The sequence below is a fragment of the Eleginops maclovinus genome, chromosome 22 (genome assembly GCF_036324505.1).
Source record: "Eleginops maclovinus isolate JMC-PN-2008 ecotype Puerto Natales chromosome 22, JC_Emac_rtc_rv5, whole genome shotgun sequence".
Classification (NCBI taxonomy): Eukaryota; Metazoa; Chordata; class Actinopteri; order Perciformes; family Eleginopidae; genus Eleginops; species Eleginops maclovinus.
Genome location: NC_086370.1, coordinates 12,589,711 through 12,602,980, shown reverse-complemented (window position 1 = coordinate 12,602,980; position 13,270 = coordinate 12,589,711). Strand labels below are relative to the sequence as shown.

The 13,270-nt window shown below is 39.2% G+C and overlaps 1 protein-coding gene and 1 long non-coding RNA gene across 10 annotated transcripts in view; one reads left to right on the top strand and one right to left on the bottom strand.

Moving 5' to 3' along the window:
• Positions 1-13,270, bottom strand: part of khdrbs2 (KH domain containing, RNA binding, signal transduction associated 2) — a 79,711-nt gene that overhangs the window by 35,141 nt on the left and 31,300 nt on the right. For all 9 annotated transcript variants that reach the window (XR_010165055.1, XR_010165054.1, XR_010165056.1 and 6 more), the window contains exons 5-6: positions 7,888-8,015; positions 5,573-5,765 (exon numbers count right to left, since the gene is read on the bottom strand). Coding sequence is in view for 5 of the 9 variants with exons in the window: in XM_063875593.1 (XP_063731663.1) it covers positions 5,573-5,765; positions 7,888-8,015 (321 nt within the window). In the remaining 4 variants the exon portion in view is untranslated. The remainder of the gene's footprint in view (positions 1-5,572; positions 5,766-7,887; positions 8,016-13,270) is intronic.
• LOC134859221 (uncharacterized) overlaps positions 1-13,270 on the top strand; it is a 61,669-nt gene that overhangs the window by 20,830 nt on the left and 27,569 nt on the right. The window lies entirely within an intron of this gene.

Here is a 13,270-nt window from a genome sequence, read left to right as displayed (position 1 = left end):
CCCAGAACCGCCTGCGCATGCTCAAACACATGAACTCTCACCCCAATGCTTACAGTAGTATAAAGCACTACAACCCATGCAATATACAATATATAAAAGCCTTTATTCACATTCGCATCAGCTCAGAGAGGACACTATATTAATATTTTTGACGCGATGACTTATCTCTCTGCTGACCTCGGAATTAATTTGACATACGTCACAGGCTGGGGTTCGACAAGGTGTAATGTGTAAATAGCCTAGCCCCTTATTAATGAGGCTTGATTCCACAAGTTTGAGTCATCTGTAAAAACAATTAACGCTGGTCCTTTTTAACAAAGCAGAGGGAATAAATCAAATGTTAACACAAGGGTGGAGAGCCCTCGCTCAGTGTAATTAGGACAGCAAGAACCTAAAGGCCCTTAGCACTGTGCTTCATTATCAATTGACAACCTGTATGCCCCCTGACAGTGACTGATCTTCACGAGGGGCTGCCTGTGAATGCCTCTCCACGCCGCAGAGTGCGCAGGAAAATGGGATTCGCAGCCTTTTGTTTCAGTGACTAGATGGTGCTCTTTACCGCTATCTATCTGAGCAAATTCAATGAGCAAGAGCCTTTTATTATTGGTTATACGCCTCTAGTAGGAGTTTACTTTTGAATATATTCACTTAACTTGTGTCACGGGGAAATTTGAGAAAAGGGCAAATCTCTCCCCATGAGATTGATCCTTAAATTCTTTCAAGAAATGTGACATTAAACAATATCATCTTTTTCTCTTTTGCTGAACGGATGCTCAAGAACAAAATAAACAGACAAGTCTTCAGATGATCGCAGTTCTTGATGTGCTGTTAGAGTTTAGCATTAAGCTTCTGTCTGCTTCTTCCTTCAGACCGGGCCACAATCCCTGATGATATCCAACTGAAGCCACTATGTATTCCACCTGAGTCTTTTTCTATTAAATAATCAAGTGGAAGTGTGTGTCATACAACTGTTCTAATAAACAGAAAGGTTCTGCAAGGGGAATTTGCATAATTAATCTAACAAATGTGAACTCAGCAGTGTATCCGAACCCATTGTTACAAAGCAATTAAGGTGGCCTGAGAAACCGCTCTGCTACAAGAAATATACAGAATCTCACACATCTTTTATGTTCATGAAATAGATGATATGGGGAGAATTTTCCCCCGTTTCAAAAGGGTGTCCTTTTGCTTTTTCCACAGTAGATAGATTAGATTTTTTTTCTTCAAAGCCTCCCAAAGCTCTGTGTTTAATCACATTATGGCATTTCCCCGCACTGCCTCGGTATGGTTGCAGGGCTCAGGTTTAAAAATCAAGCTATGCGTTTCAATTTTTACCAGCAATTTGAACAATTCGTGGTCGTCTGTCAGCGACAGATTCCTGCACGACTCTCCAGATTCCTCTCTTCTATCATCAGCCCTGACATTTAAAGATAAGATTTGATCCAGATGGGATTTGATCTCTAACATTAAACTGAGGCCAGGGTCCCAGTCTATACAAAATGCCATCAATCACATCTTTAATCTCCCTCTGCTTTCTCTTTGCGCCTTCTTCACGGAGGAACTTATCCTGATCACACTGCCTCACTGCTGCTCTTTCCAGGGGATTAGTAACATTTTTTCATTAACGCTTGTTGAAAAGTCAAGAAATCTTGGTTAATAAGGGTAATTTTAGCTCCTAAGCAGAGACACAACCCTGCAGCAACTGAACCTTAGTATAAATGTGCTTAATGGAAACCATTAAATACACATCAAAAATACATATTCTGAAAAGTGGCGCCACATCAAATCACATACTGTTTTTATAAGAGCTCAATAGTGTGTAAACATGTTCTCTGGTACCAGTGTAAGTCCTATAAAAATGCATATGACATAGAAAAGAACGGCTGATTGCTGAATTAGTGGTCATTTATCACTAGAAAATACTGAATGACAGTTCTGCATTTTAGGCACTTTCACTGACAGGAAGCAAGACAGTGTTGTACTTAGGTGGCCCACTATTCATTTGTGAATAGATTATGTGCTTTGAATTCATTTTTCAATGATCAGACAGTCTTCATAATTAAATAAGAAACTCTTCACCTTAAAGCACTGGAGTTTTCCTCTTTTTACAGTAAAAAAACAATCCTTTATGGATAACTGAATCACTGAAGAGAACATCAATTTATCTGAAATGATGCTGAAAGCCCACAGGCGCTTCACTGTATGAGGCGCAGATTTTTAACAGACACACGGCAGATCATTTGGTGGCACTGCTGCAATATGTTAACGTCTTTCCCTAAAAGTCTGGCAATCGTCCTGTCTAAGGGTTTCATTTGACGATGTGACAAATCTGTACAATACTGCTGACCTGGAATACAAAAAATGTGTTTCCCTCATTGTGTGGAGGTGGTATTTATGTAGACTTCACCTCCTATAATCCACTTCACTTCTGAATGGTTGCTATCCTTTAAGAGGTACAATAATGGTCACTGTCACTGTATTAGTTTTACAACACTGACAGTGTGACAGAGTCCATTAATCACTACAGCCTCCAGAGGAAGCCCTGTTACACGATGACCTGCTCCATAGCAGAAACACAGGAATTGCTTATAGGAACTTCACCCCATTGTATAAACAGTCAGTCAGTCATTTACTTAACACAATGACTGCAACCACATGAGTCATGAAGAACTGCATGCATACTCGCTAGCTATAGATAAGCAATCCTATGCAAATTAGCCGCTGGCAGAGAATTGTAAAGCAATATTCATAACGCTTTGTGATGACTGTGCTTAAAATGATGTAGGACAATGAAGAACTCCAAAATGCTGCGATGAAGGAAACAAAACAGGGGCTGCATCAATGACTCCTTAAATGAAGATATTTCCCTGAATTATGAACTAGTGTCTTTTCTCAAATAAATTCCCATTGTTAGTTAGTCATAATTCCTAATTAGTAAATTGGCAACCAGTGTGCTTTGCCAGAATTTAAATAAATCCTTCATGTTCCACATACCGATGGTGCAAATCTCAACACTTTGTGATTTCACTACAATGTTTGTTGTCTTTTTTCTAAAGACTTAACTCTTTAAGCAAAATGTAATAGTTTAATATAAAATAAGGTTCATTAATTTACTCAAACAGCTGGTCACAAGTGGCAGCTCTTTGCCAATATTACACAACCAGTAAACACTGGGACTATTTTCAGCTATGGATTTATACACATGGGGCTCAAAGTTTCTACAGAAGCACTGGATTAACAACAAAAAAACTACAGTGCTGAAGGAAAACGTCCTTGAGTGCAGCAGCGGTGCTCAGTGATGTGTTTTTAATAGTTGTTTTTTTTCAGTGGGATTTGTTGGCAACAACACAAATACAATATCAAGCTGAAAATCTCAATAACCTTATCTTTGTATTACAATTTGGCCTTGGATTAGTTCACAGTGTAATGTCAAAACCACACTTAGGAGTGCAAATCTGCTTTTGCTTTTGGCAGGGCTGCTTTATAAGGTTTAGGATGTTGGACAAGTGACTTACTGCAGCTTTCTGCAAGACCTTTATGTTAAACTAACTTGAGTCATTGCAAAACCAATTTCTCTCCAGGAGGAACAAAGAAAACCGAGAAAGAATAGTGCTGATGTAAAGGATATACCAAGGTGAGATTTGTGGGGGAAAGAAAAGATGAAACGTTCATAAATTATGAAGCAAAAATGATACATGATAACTACCAGCTTCCTCCTGCTTTTCCCTTAAAGTGTCAAATCAATACCCCACTCGATTAGATGCAATTATGGACATTCTCACAGTATCACTTTTATGAGACAGACTGACAGTCCATCAATCAATAGGCTATGGAGAAATCTACACGATACTCTCACACACTACAGCATTTCTTTTCGTCAAAGACAAACACAGGATGTAGCAAACGAAGACGTTTTTGTTGCTGATCTGTTATCGTGTTCGGCAGATTGTACAGGATTCTTGTAGGGGAATAACAACAAGCCTGCATAGCGTCTTGTATGCTCGGTGATTGAAAAAGCAAATAAACTTGGACCTTTGTATAAAGAGGTCGTGCTATGTTCTGGAAACATGCTCAAAGAAAATTGAGTAATGTGGTAGAAAAAAAAAGGCAAAGTGAGATATAAGGGAAGAAAATGTTCCGGACAAACTCATCTTTCCATAATCCCCTAGTCTCTGCGCTCCCATCCTTCTTTCCAACCTCCAATTACAAAGAGAAGAAATGCCCCGCTTTTTACTCCTCAGAAATACACAGGCTCTACATCAGAACTCAATTTGGTTTGGTAATGAGACTGCGCTTGTGCATTTCCCAATGCAGACAGCCCAATCTTCAATTGCCAGCACACATGGGGGCTTTGCTTAGCAGGAGGGCTCTGAGGAAATAGACTGGTAAAAGCATTGCCTTTTTTCATTTGGAGGAAAACTTTGAGCTCACCTTGTGTAGTCTTTTCAAAATGACCTTGAGAAATGTCTAAGTACAAGCTTACCCTTAAATAAGGCTTTGAGTTTATTTTGATATAGATCCAAGCATTATTGCAAGTGATGTGAACAAGACTTTATAGACCCCTGGTCAAGGCGTTGCACTTCCAAATGGAGTGTTCTCTTTCTGCATGCAGCTATTCACAGTGCAGAACTTCAGTGGTATACTATTATATAAATCTATGTATGATGATAAGTGTTTTACCTAACATGATCCATAGTGATGAAACCTATAGCTCATGGTATGTTTTATAGCACATCTGCTTTCATTACTTGTGTTTCGTAGATTTAATCAACTATTATGTGACCTTGATTCACATCATACCAAAAACATGTGTGCTTACCTCATTTATCACAGCCTAATCAGAATGTCGATGCTTCCCGGCATTAACCTTTTTTATTTATACTTTTCATTGTACCACATCAACAGGTGAGGTAGCATTACATAACTTCCTCCAGGTTTTAATAACAAGATGGTGTTGGATATGCAATTCAGGGGAAAAAAAAATCCAGTTGCACAGCAGTCAAAATAGTACCTGTCAGACTAAGTGATGGATAGATTTTTCACGGCAAATAGAGTTCAACGGCGACATATCTCGGCACTCAATACAGTGAAACCTGAGCTAAAATGTGTCGGTACAGCGAAAGGTGCTAGCCTTACAGCTTTTTGTGGACAGGTAAATCGAGCTGTCCCATTATGGAATGCCTGTCAAAGGTGACCTCTTGAGTCAAAACACTCCTATTTATAAACAGCATACCCTTACATATGAAGGATGCTAATCAACTTTTAATTCAAGCAAGTTGAATTTAATATTATTCTGATATTAATGGAAATCAATGGCTGCCTAATGGATAAAATCATTGTTGCTTGATTATGGAGTGCATTTAATTTAAGTTCATTAAATACAAATTGTAGAAGTTTCCTGCTTGCCCTAATTATTCCAGCTCATGTCCCTGAATACCCTACCTCTCCTTGTAAAATAAAGACTCATCCAGATTCTCATTAAGGGGATTAAAACCAGTCTGATGTACTCACAGTTAAAGTCAATTTTTTACCAGCTATACTTTTCAGTGTGTGCAAAGAGGATTGGACTTACATAGTCGTCGTATGATTCATGTGTGACTGCTAACAGCGGGGGTCTGTATCCTGCACTCCCTGCTGCCCCCCTGGCTCTCTGAGCTTGTACGTCCCTCGTGAGAACAGTCGTGGGTAGTTTGCCGTGCGTTGCTGCTGCTGCTGCTGCTGTCCCCCGAGGTGCTGCTGCACTCCTCCCTGTGCCTCTGTGGCCCCTGGTGAAACGTCAAACAGACAAACATGGCATACATTTGCCTTAAGAATGTCACCCCATAGTAGGTTATGCAGTGACTTAAGTGAAAAAGTGGGGTTAAGACATTAGGAAGTTTGTTAATTCCCTCTTATCGCTGCATACTATGTACAGGCTGCCTCAGTTGGTGGCTGTCGTATAGTCTGCCCGGGTGAAAAACAAGATAAGCATAACCTCCGCTGGCACTGAGGTAGATCTCGTAATGATCAGAGGGCTCAAGAGTGTCACTTTGTGTCTCTCTCGGCTCGTCAAACATGCCTGTGGGACGCAGCGTGCTTATTTCAATAACACGGTGGAGCAGTGCCGAGTCTGCACAGAGTCTTTGTACAAAATCACACCTCCATCTGCCTGAAGCTGCACAACACTGTAGAACTACAAAGACCTATTCAGCACGGTCCAGAAAAGAGACATTAAAAGCCAAAGGACATGGGCAGGCATGGACAGTTTAAGGCGGATTGTTTCTTTTAAGGGGGTATGACTGTCCAGTAGCAGAACCACAGAAGATACTGCAGGGATTGAACGGTGGATTTAGCTTTGGATATCTGTCTTTTGTCCGCTAACTTAGAATTTTTTACAGCGGTATGATGTAGGTGGGCTAGGATACCCTTTCTTCCTCTGGCACATCCTAGGTAGCAGCCCATTGTGATCCAAAAATACATCCAGTCAAAGGGGAATTACTGGTGCATATTTTTCATGGAGATTAACAATAATTGCTTATCTTGCCATAAGGAGAAAATCTAGGAGGGTAGTGGTGGTGGTGCTGGTGGTGACTTTAAATTGGGAGTGTCCCATGCAAGATTTAGCTCATTTTAAATGTGCTACCTGAAATTAGGCCAGGTTGTCAGGGCACACCGTACCTGGTTACTCCGGAGGGACCGCCATGGCAAAGGTAGATTACGGACAATTTTCTCTAAAAACGAATTTTAGAGGAGACTTGAACAGGCACACGTTTCATACGAGCAGCTGCATGCATGGCTAAGCCGATCAAATGTTCTCTAACATTAAGTTCTTTCTGCAGCGGCTCCTGTCTGTATCCTAAAATCCCCATGAGCTAGAGTAGAGGATGTAGAAAACAACTCAAGAAACAACTCGAAAAAAAACATTAGTAAAGAAAGACGTTTAAAAAGGAATTACGACCTGATCAGATTTTGATGACGTATTGAAATCGAACCATTGTGAATCAAGAAATTCACCATAAAGATGGCCAATTCCTTTTACATTTTCTAAGGTTGAGTTATAATGCCAATATTGCTATAAATATAAGCTGTGTGAGGTTGACAAGTGTATTATCACTTGACAATGACAACAATGGGAAAATAAGAATCCTCAAGGGGGGATGGGGGATAAGTAAAACTGCAGTTAACACAGATGTCAATCTTTTAATTCTTGTGAAAATGATTTAATGGGAAAAGAATCGACCGTCTTAACAATTTACGTAGTCTCTGACGTCCCCCATAGCTCATAACTCCCTACTAATTCAAGAATGGGCCAAGAAGTAACGTGTTGGTTAAGCCCAGGCGATGAATCCAAACCATCCAACGCCAACCTCTCACTCAAAGTGGCCCCGTCCTTAGTTATGCTTAACTCCTATAGCCTTTATATCATTTAAACAATCGAGATTTTAAATAAAGCTATGTATAGATTCCATATAGAGGGAAATTAGCTGTAGCTACCAGCCTGTTAACATGTTATATCTGCTGCAAAATTGTGTATTTTACCATGGGGTGTATTGGGATTGATTTGATTTTGAGTCAGCCTCAAGCACCAATGGTTGCTACTTAAAACAGTGTTAAAAGGAGCTCTCTAGAGTCAAATAAAATAACCCTGACAATGAGGAAAACACATGCTCACCATTCTGAACCTACCAGTGAAAAAATTTTGAGTGTAAATTTCAATTTTACTGCAGCAAATATCCAAGTTTTCTGAAATTAAGTTTGTCACATTTTCTCAGCAAACCTTTTTTAATAGCCGTTACATTCAGAAATACTAAACTTCAAGAACCAGTGATTGTTATTATTGCTTTACCCACACAAATACTCAGTCTTAGAGCCCTTTTCTTTTACACCACAGTATTTATAGTGCTTTACCCTGTGGATATGGTGGCTGCTGGTCGTGCCGTCCTCACTTGCGCACTCCTGCCTCGGCTCGACTCTTCGGAGCCGTTCAGCAGGGAGAGCTCTCTCAGCTGCTCCTGTCTGATCTCGTCATTGTAGTCCTGCGGGAAACAAAACCCAGCAAGTCACATTTGTCTTCTGACTGCAACAGATGCTCGCAACAGCAGCAAATGTCATATAATCAAAATTATCTTGACACACATAGGAAACACATGGCGTTGCGGAGTGTTGAATACCCAATGAAGAATATTTTCTTTTGGTTATATTTGGACACAACATGCTCGGAAGAGATAACTATTGTATGGAACAACCATAGATATTCCTAAAAGAGCCTTGGAATCATTGTCAGCAGCAGTTTTCAGTTTGTTTTTGCAGAACTAGTTTGAGTTTTTGACAATAAATTGCCTTCTGGAAGGATGGAAGAATAAATGGAAGAAATAACCAAGAAAATCTTGATAACGAAATAATACCCAAACCTGGACGGTACAACGACATGAAAATATGAATTCATTAAAAATAAAAATAAATACTCCAAACCAAATAAAAAACATTCCCTATTTTTTACAAAAAGCCCAAAATTGACAGTTTGAACAACTTTGTTTGAAATGTTGTTTTGTAGGTCTGCACTATTTTTCTGAGCCTGTTATCAATCATGATACGTATCATTGCACATCAGATAAGGGAGTGGACAAAGCAGTATTCATTATCTTGTCTTTACTGACAGATAAACATGTGTTTTTCTCAGAAAGCACACCCACCTAGAATATGGAGTATCGGACAAAATATTTTTCTAATGACAGCTAAACAACAGAGGCAGCAACGGATTTCTTTGGTCTTCGTTGTGTTTGACAGCCACACTTTGTAACTTTTGATGGGTCTTTGTGACTGAATGACTGGTTGTCACACACTGACAGCAGCCCTTTAAAACCAAAAAAGCTTACGTCATCCAGAACACTTTTACAAACAAAGCTGGAACAACAACGTAGACCCAGTATGTGAAGTACGTTTTCTAGAAAAGACAGGAACAACCGAGTTACAACTGGAAATCGAATCTATAACGACATTCTGAGGTATCACCTTTTTTTTGTTTGAATCCTATTTATACCTCCTCATTCAACAGTGTAAAGTGTTTAAATACTTTCAATGTATTCCACATATGTATATATTTCACATCCTCAAATCTTTATTGTTGTTATTGTAAATATTCTTCTCTCTTTTTGCACTATTTTATTTATCTTATTTGCACCATGTATGTTGAGTTGTTGGAGGAGCACGCGACATAAGATTTTCATTGCCAACATATACGCTGTATCTGCTGTGCATATGACCAATAAAGCCTTGAAACTTTGAAACTTGAAATTTGTTTTAGAATATTTTAAGCTCATCTACACCACACTAAGGAATGAGTGTGTTCACACTGAATTTGACACTGAAGTTTACCAGACAAAGCCTAGTTTAAAATTATTCTGTGTGAACAGGAAACATTGTGAAACTGATTTAGTGTCTTATTGTGTGGAAAAGAAACTCATTATCAGAATGTAGTCTGGTGACAACCCAATGTGCAATCACACTCTTCTTAGGACTTTGTTTCAGCTCGATAATGTTGGTGGGTCCTTCAGCATAAAGTCATTAATGTTTCCAAATGGCTTTGGCCCTCCTTTTCTTTTTAAAAATCATTTATTCATTTTTAATGTTTGAGGCTCACTATGCAGAATGAGCTTCAGTTTAAAAATAAACATTACATCTGTAGTTTGGTAGCTAAAAGCTGTCTTATATGCAAGTGTGGTCTGGAAACTTGCCTCCAGTATCCATATAGTGAGGATGGACATTTCAATGAAGTGATATCCGGTATAGCATTCTCTGTGGGGTTTTTGTCCATTATTAACAGTGTGGAGCAATGTGTTGTTGAGTGGGTCCGCTCTGCGCTAACAAAGGTTGTGAGGAACCCAGATGTTGTCACTGCAGACTTTGCAAATGTTTTACAAGGAAGAAAACACTCTCAACTTGTTTGTTTAAGCAAGTTTAAAGCTTTTTGTGAGTAACACTGAATGGAAAAAACAAACTTTGCTTGTTTACAAGAACACTCCACAGGGACCCTTAAAACTTTGCATATTCATAGATTACGCAACATTTTAATGAGGGAGAAGGAGTACAGGATCTATCAGACACACATTTTCTCTGTATCTCTTAAATCATGTCTAGACTAAAACATACAAGAGTTTCTCATATTTGGGCCATCAACCACTAATTTAGAAACGTATGGGTTTCATTCATTGTGGTGCTTTATGGCAGATAGACATCCTCCTGCATAGAGGTTCAATGATGCCAAATTATTCAGGAACTAAAGGAAAACAACAAAACTATTACTTCATAAATTTGAATATTAAATGAACTGACATGCAACAAAGGTCCCAGAGTGGCACCAGAGTGTACTGAGTTCAAAACAAAACTAGTCCATCACAAATGCCTGAGAAATATATTTGTACATGTTTCACATGTACCAAAATTCAACATTATTTTCCTGTCACGTTTTCCCATCCCTCCATTCACGTCAATGTGATATCAGTCATATTGGGGCCATATGATGAACAGATTTTTTGTCCCTCAGAAAATAATCTGGTGATTTCCAAAACACTTGACACAAAGCACACATGTGCTTCTCTTGTTAATGAATGAATAAGTCCTACAGCGTTGTGCTGGTTTGAAGGAGACTGGCAGGACGTTTAATTGGAAAGCTGGCAGCTTATTCAAAGCACAACAAACGTGCCAGAGCTTGTAAAAGTTGACTGTTGACAGAGGCGTTAGCGTGAGCACACACAGATAAACCCCATGTTGAGGCTTCTCGGGTCAGACTGTTTGCTCACTCAGATTAATTCTGACCATGCATGACCTTATACACACACACAATGCCCTTCACAGAGCTAAAGTTCGACTTTAAGGGGTCGGCACAGTACGTGGCGATAGAGATCTCTCTTGTGTTTGGGTCTACCTTCGACATGTCTCTGTTGCTGGCTGTGTTGATTGATTTCTTGCCTTGCTCATTTTTTATCTATCCTCTATCGCTGTGATATGAGTCTGGTGGCTTCAGGACAATTTATGAAAGAACTCCTCCTACATCCTTGGACATTTTTCTGGCAAAAACACCAGACATTTTGGATAATCAATCTCAGTAGATCTTTAATTCAAAAAGATGGTGATCTCCTCTGAGACCTTGAGGGAATCTTGTAATGTCATTTTGCTGAGTAAATACATTTCTCAAACAGAAACAAATTATGAAAGACAAGCAAAGACAGCAAATCAATCCCAGCTTTTGAATCAGACTTGAAGCCCTTTAATAATATTATTCAATCAAGGTGGGGATCCACATTATCACTATTGAGAGAACCATTCTAATATACACAGATGTCTGATTTATGCACGTCAGTAGATGCGTTTGTCTCTCTAAAGTAATTCAGTGGTAATCAGAAATACAGATTCATGGCACCCAGGCCTGTGAATGACCTGATTTCCATGAGCTCCCAAAATGTGTGTTTCGACCTGTCTCAGCTGATGATGAAGAAGCTCTTATAAAGGGTTGTGTCTGCAGAGCTGGATAGGCAGAATTTAAGTGTGTGATACATCATGTTCCCTTACACAGCAGGCACATGGGTCAATTTGCAGGTTGGACAAACTCATATTTGGCACAAATGGCAACCTCCAACCGTGGGTTTGTTTCAGTCCATAAAAGAATGTCAATTGTGTCAATGTCCATATAGACACAAATAGTTGCTGACTCAAATTGTTTTAAAAATAGTTAAGAAAGACCTGTGTATACATTATTGAGTTGATTGTTTTGTAGGATGTAAGAAGACTTTCAGATTATTTAAATTTTGTATGCGTGTATGAAAGTTCCTAGAGGGCCCAGTCTCGTAAGATTTGTTTTCCAACTAAATAAAAAGTCTGATAAACCATTACAGTACTTGCTGTCCTGCATAACAACCTAGTGAAAGATGTTCTTATCTTCCTAATGCACATCAGGCCCGTTGATCCAGCGGCACAGAAGCAGCTGTAGCAACAGCTGTTTCTGTGCATTTTGATATGATGTTTGCTAAATTCTGTACTGTATATCCATATGTTTTTCCACATGAGCTGCTCATTTTAGCAAAGATCTGGTTGAAGGCCTGGAATTCAGATACTAAAAGTTTTAATTTGTTAGTATAAAATAGGACTTATGCTTGTGTGTTTCACTTTATTGTGCAGGTTTGATACCGGTTGCAGAGAAGAATCTGTGCTACTATCAAGGTCCTGGTGCAGCAAAGAATAAGCAAACTACCACTGCACCTGAGAATTTCATATCTGCATATATAGTGCGCCATTATAGGACAAAATCTGCTACAAAAAAAAAAGTATTCTTTCCTATGTCGAGTTCTTTCAAAGTTAAATCAAAATAAATTGCACTACATTTCCACAACAAATTGGCCCTGCATTGTTAAGAGCAACGGCTGTCTGGGTCTTTGCTGAAGTTAAAAACGCAGATGACTTTGCTTAGAAGTGGTTGCCCATGCAACATCAGGCAAATCTTCAGTGATGGTTCTCTGTCTCTTGTGTGGGATCATATGGAACAAATAGATTACATTTAATTCCGTTTTAATGGCATGTTCATCTCAGTTTGACGTCATGTTTGACTTATGCAAAAACAAATTACTCTCACATATCTTCTTCAAGCATCTGTGTCACCCTCTGTCTGCCAACATGCAGTTTGGCCCGCGATGAAGGCCACACACTCATCCAGCTGACAGCAGGAGCTCCTATCCTCCTCCTTCTCGCTCTCAGCCTGTTTATACAGCACCGCACTGATCAGGTTCCTGTTTGCACTTTTTTTTTTCTTTTTCTAGGGTGCATAAATGTGAGCTGACAGCACTGACAGCACTTCTGTAGTCAGGTTTTGCTTCACGCCAGATCTGAGGGCTCGGTTCAGACAATCTTCTTTTCTTCAATCGCTTCAACGGCTGATAAAACTCACAGTCAGACAAACTGTACTCCTTGGCTGCATGTTTGTGCTAGTTCTGCGTACATTCACCAAAAATACAGTAATGGTGCATGTTAGAAATGGCCACACGGCTTGTTCATGTAATAGTACGTTTTTTGTGATTTATATCAAAATAAACAAGTGAAATAAGAATAAATTAAACATTCAAAAATGATTCCCTGTTTTGTAGATATGAGATCACTGGGAAGCATGTTTCATTAAAAACCAAGACATTTATTTTAAGATTTTTACATTAAAAAACTCAAATGTGCTCCATCTTGGAGCACATTTGAGTTTTTGTTCGAGAGAGGTGTACAAGTGAGCTCACTTCGGCGCTCTTTCTCTGGC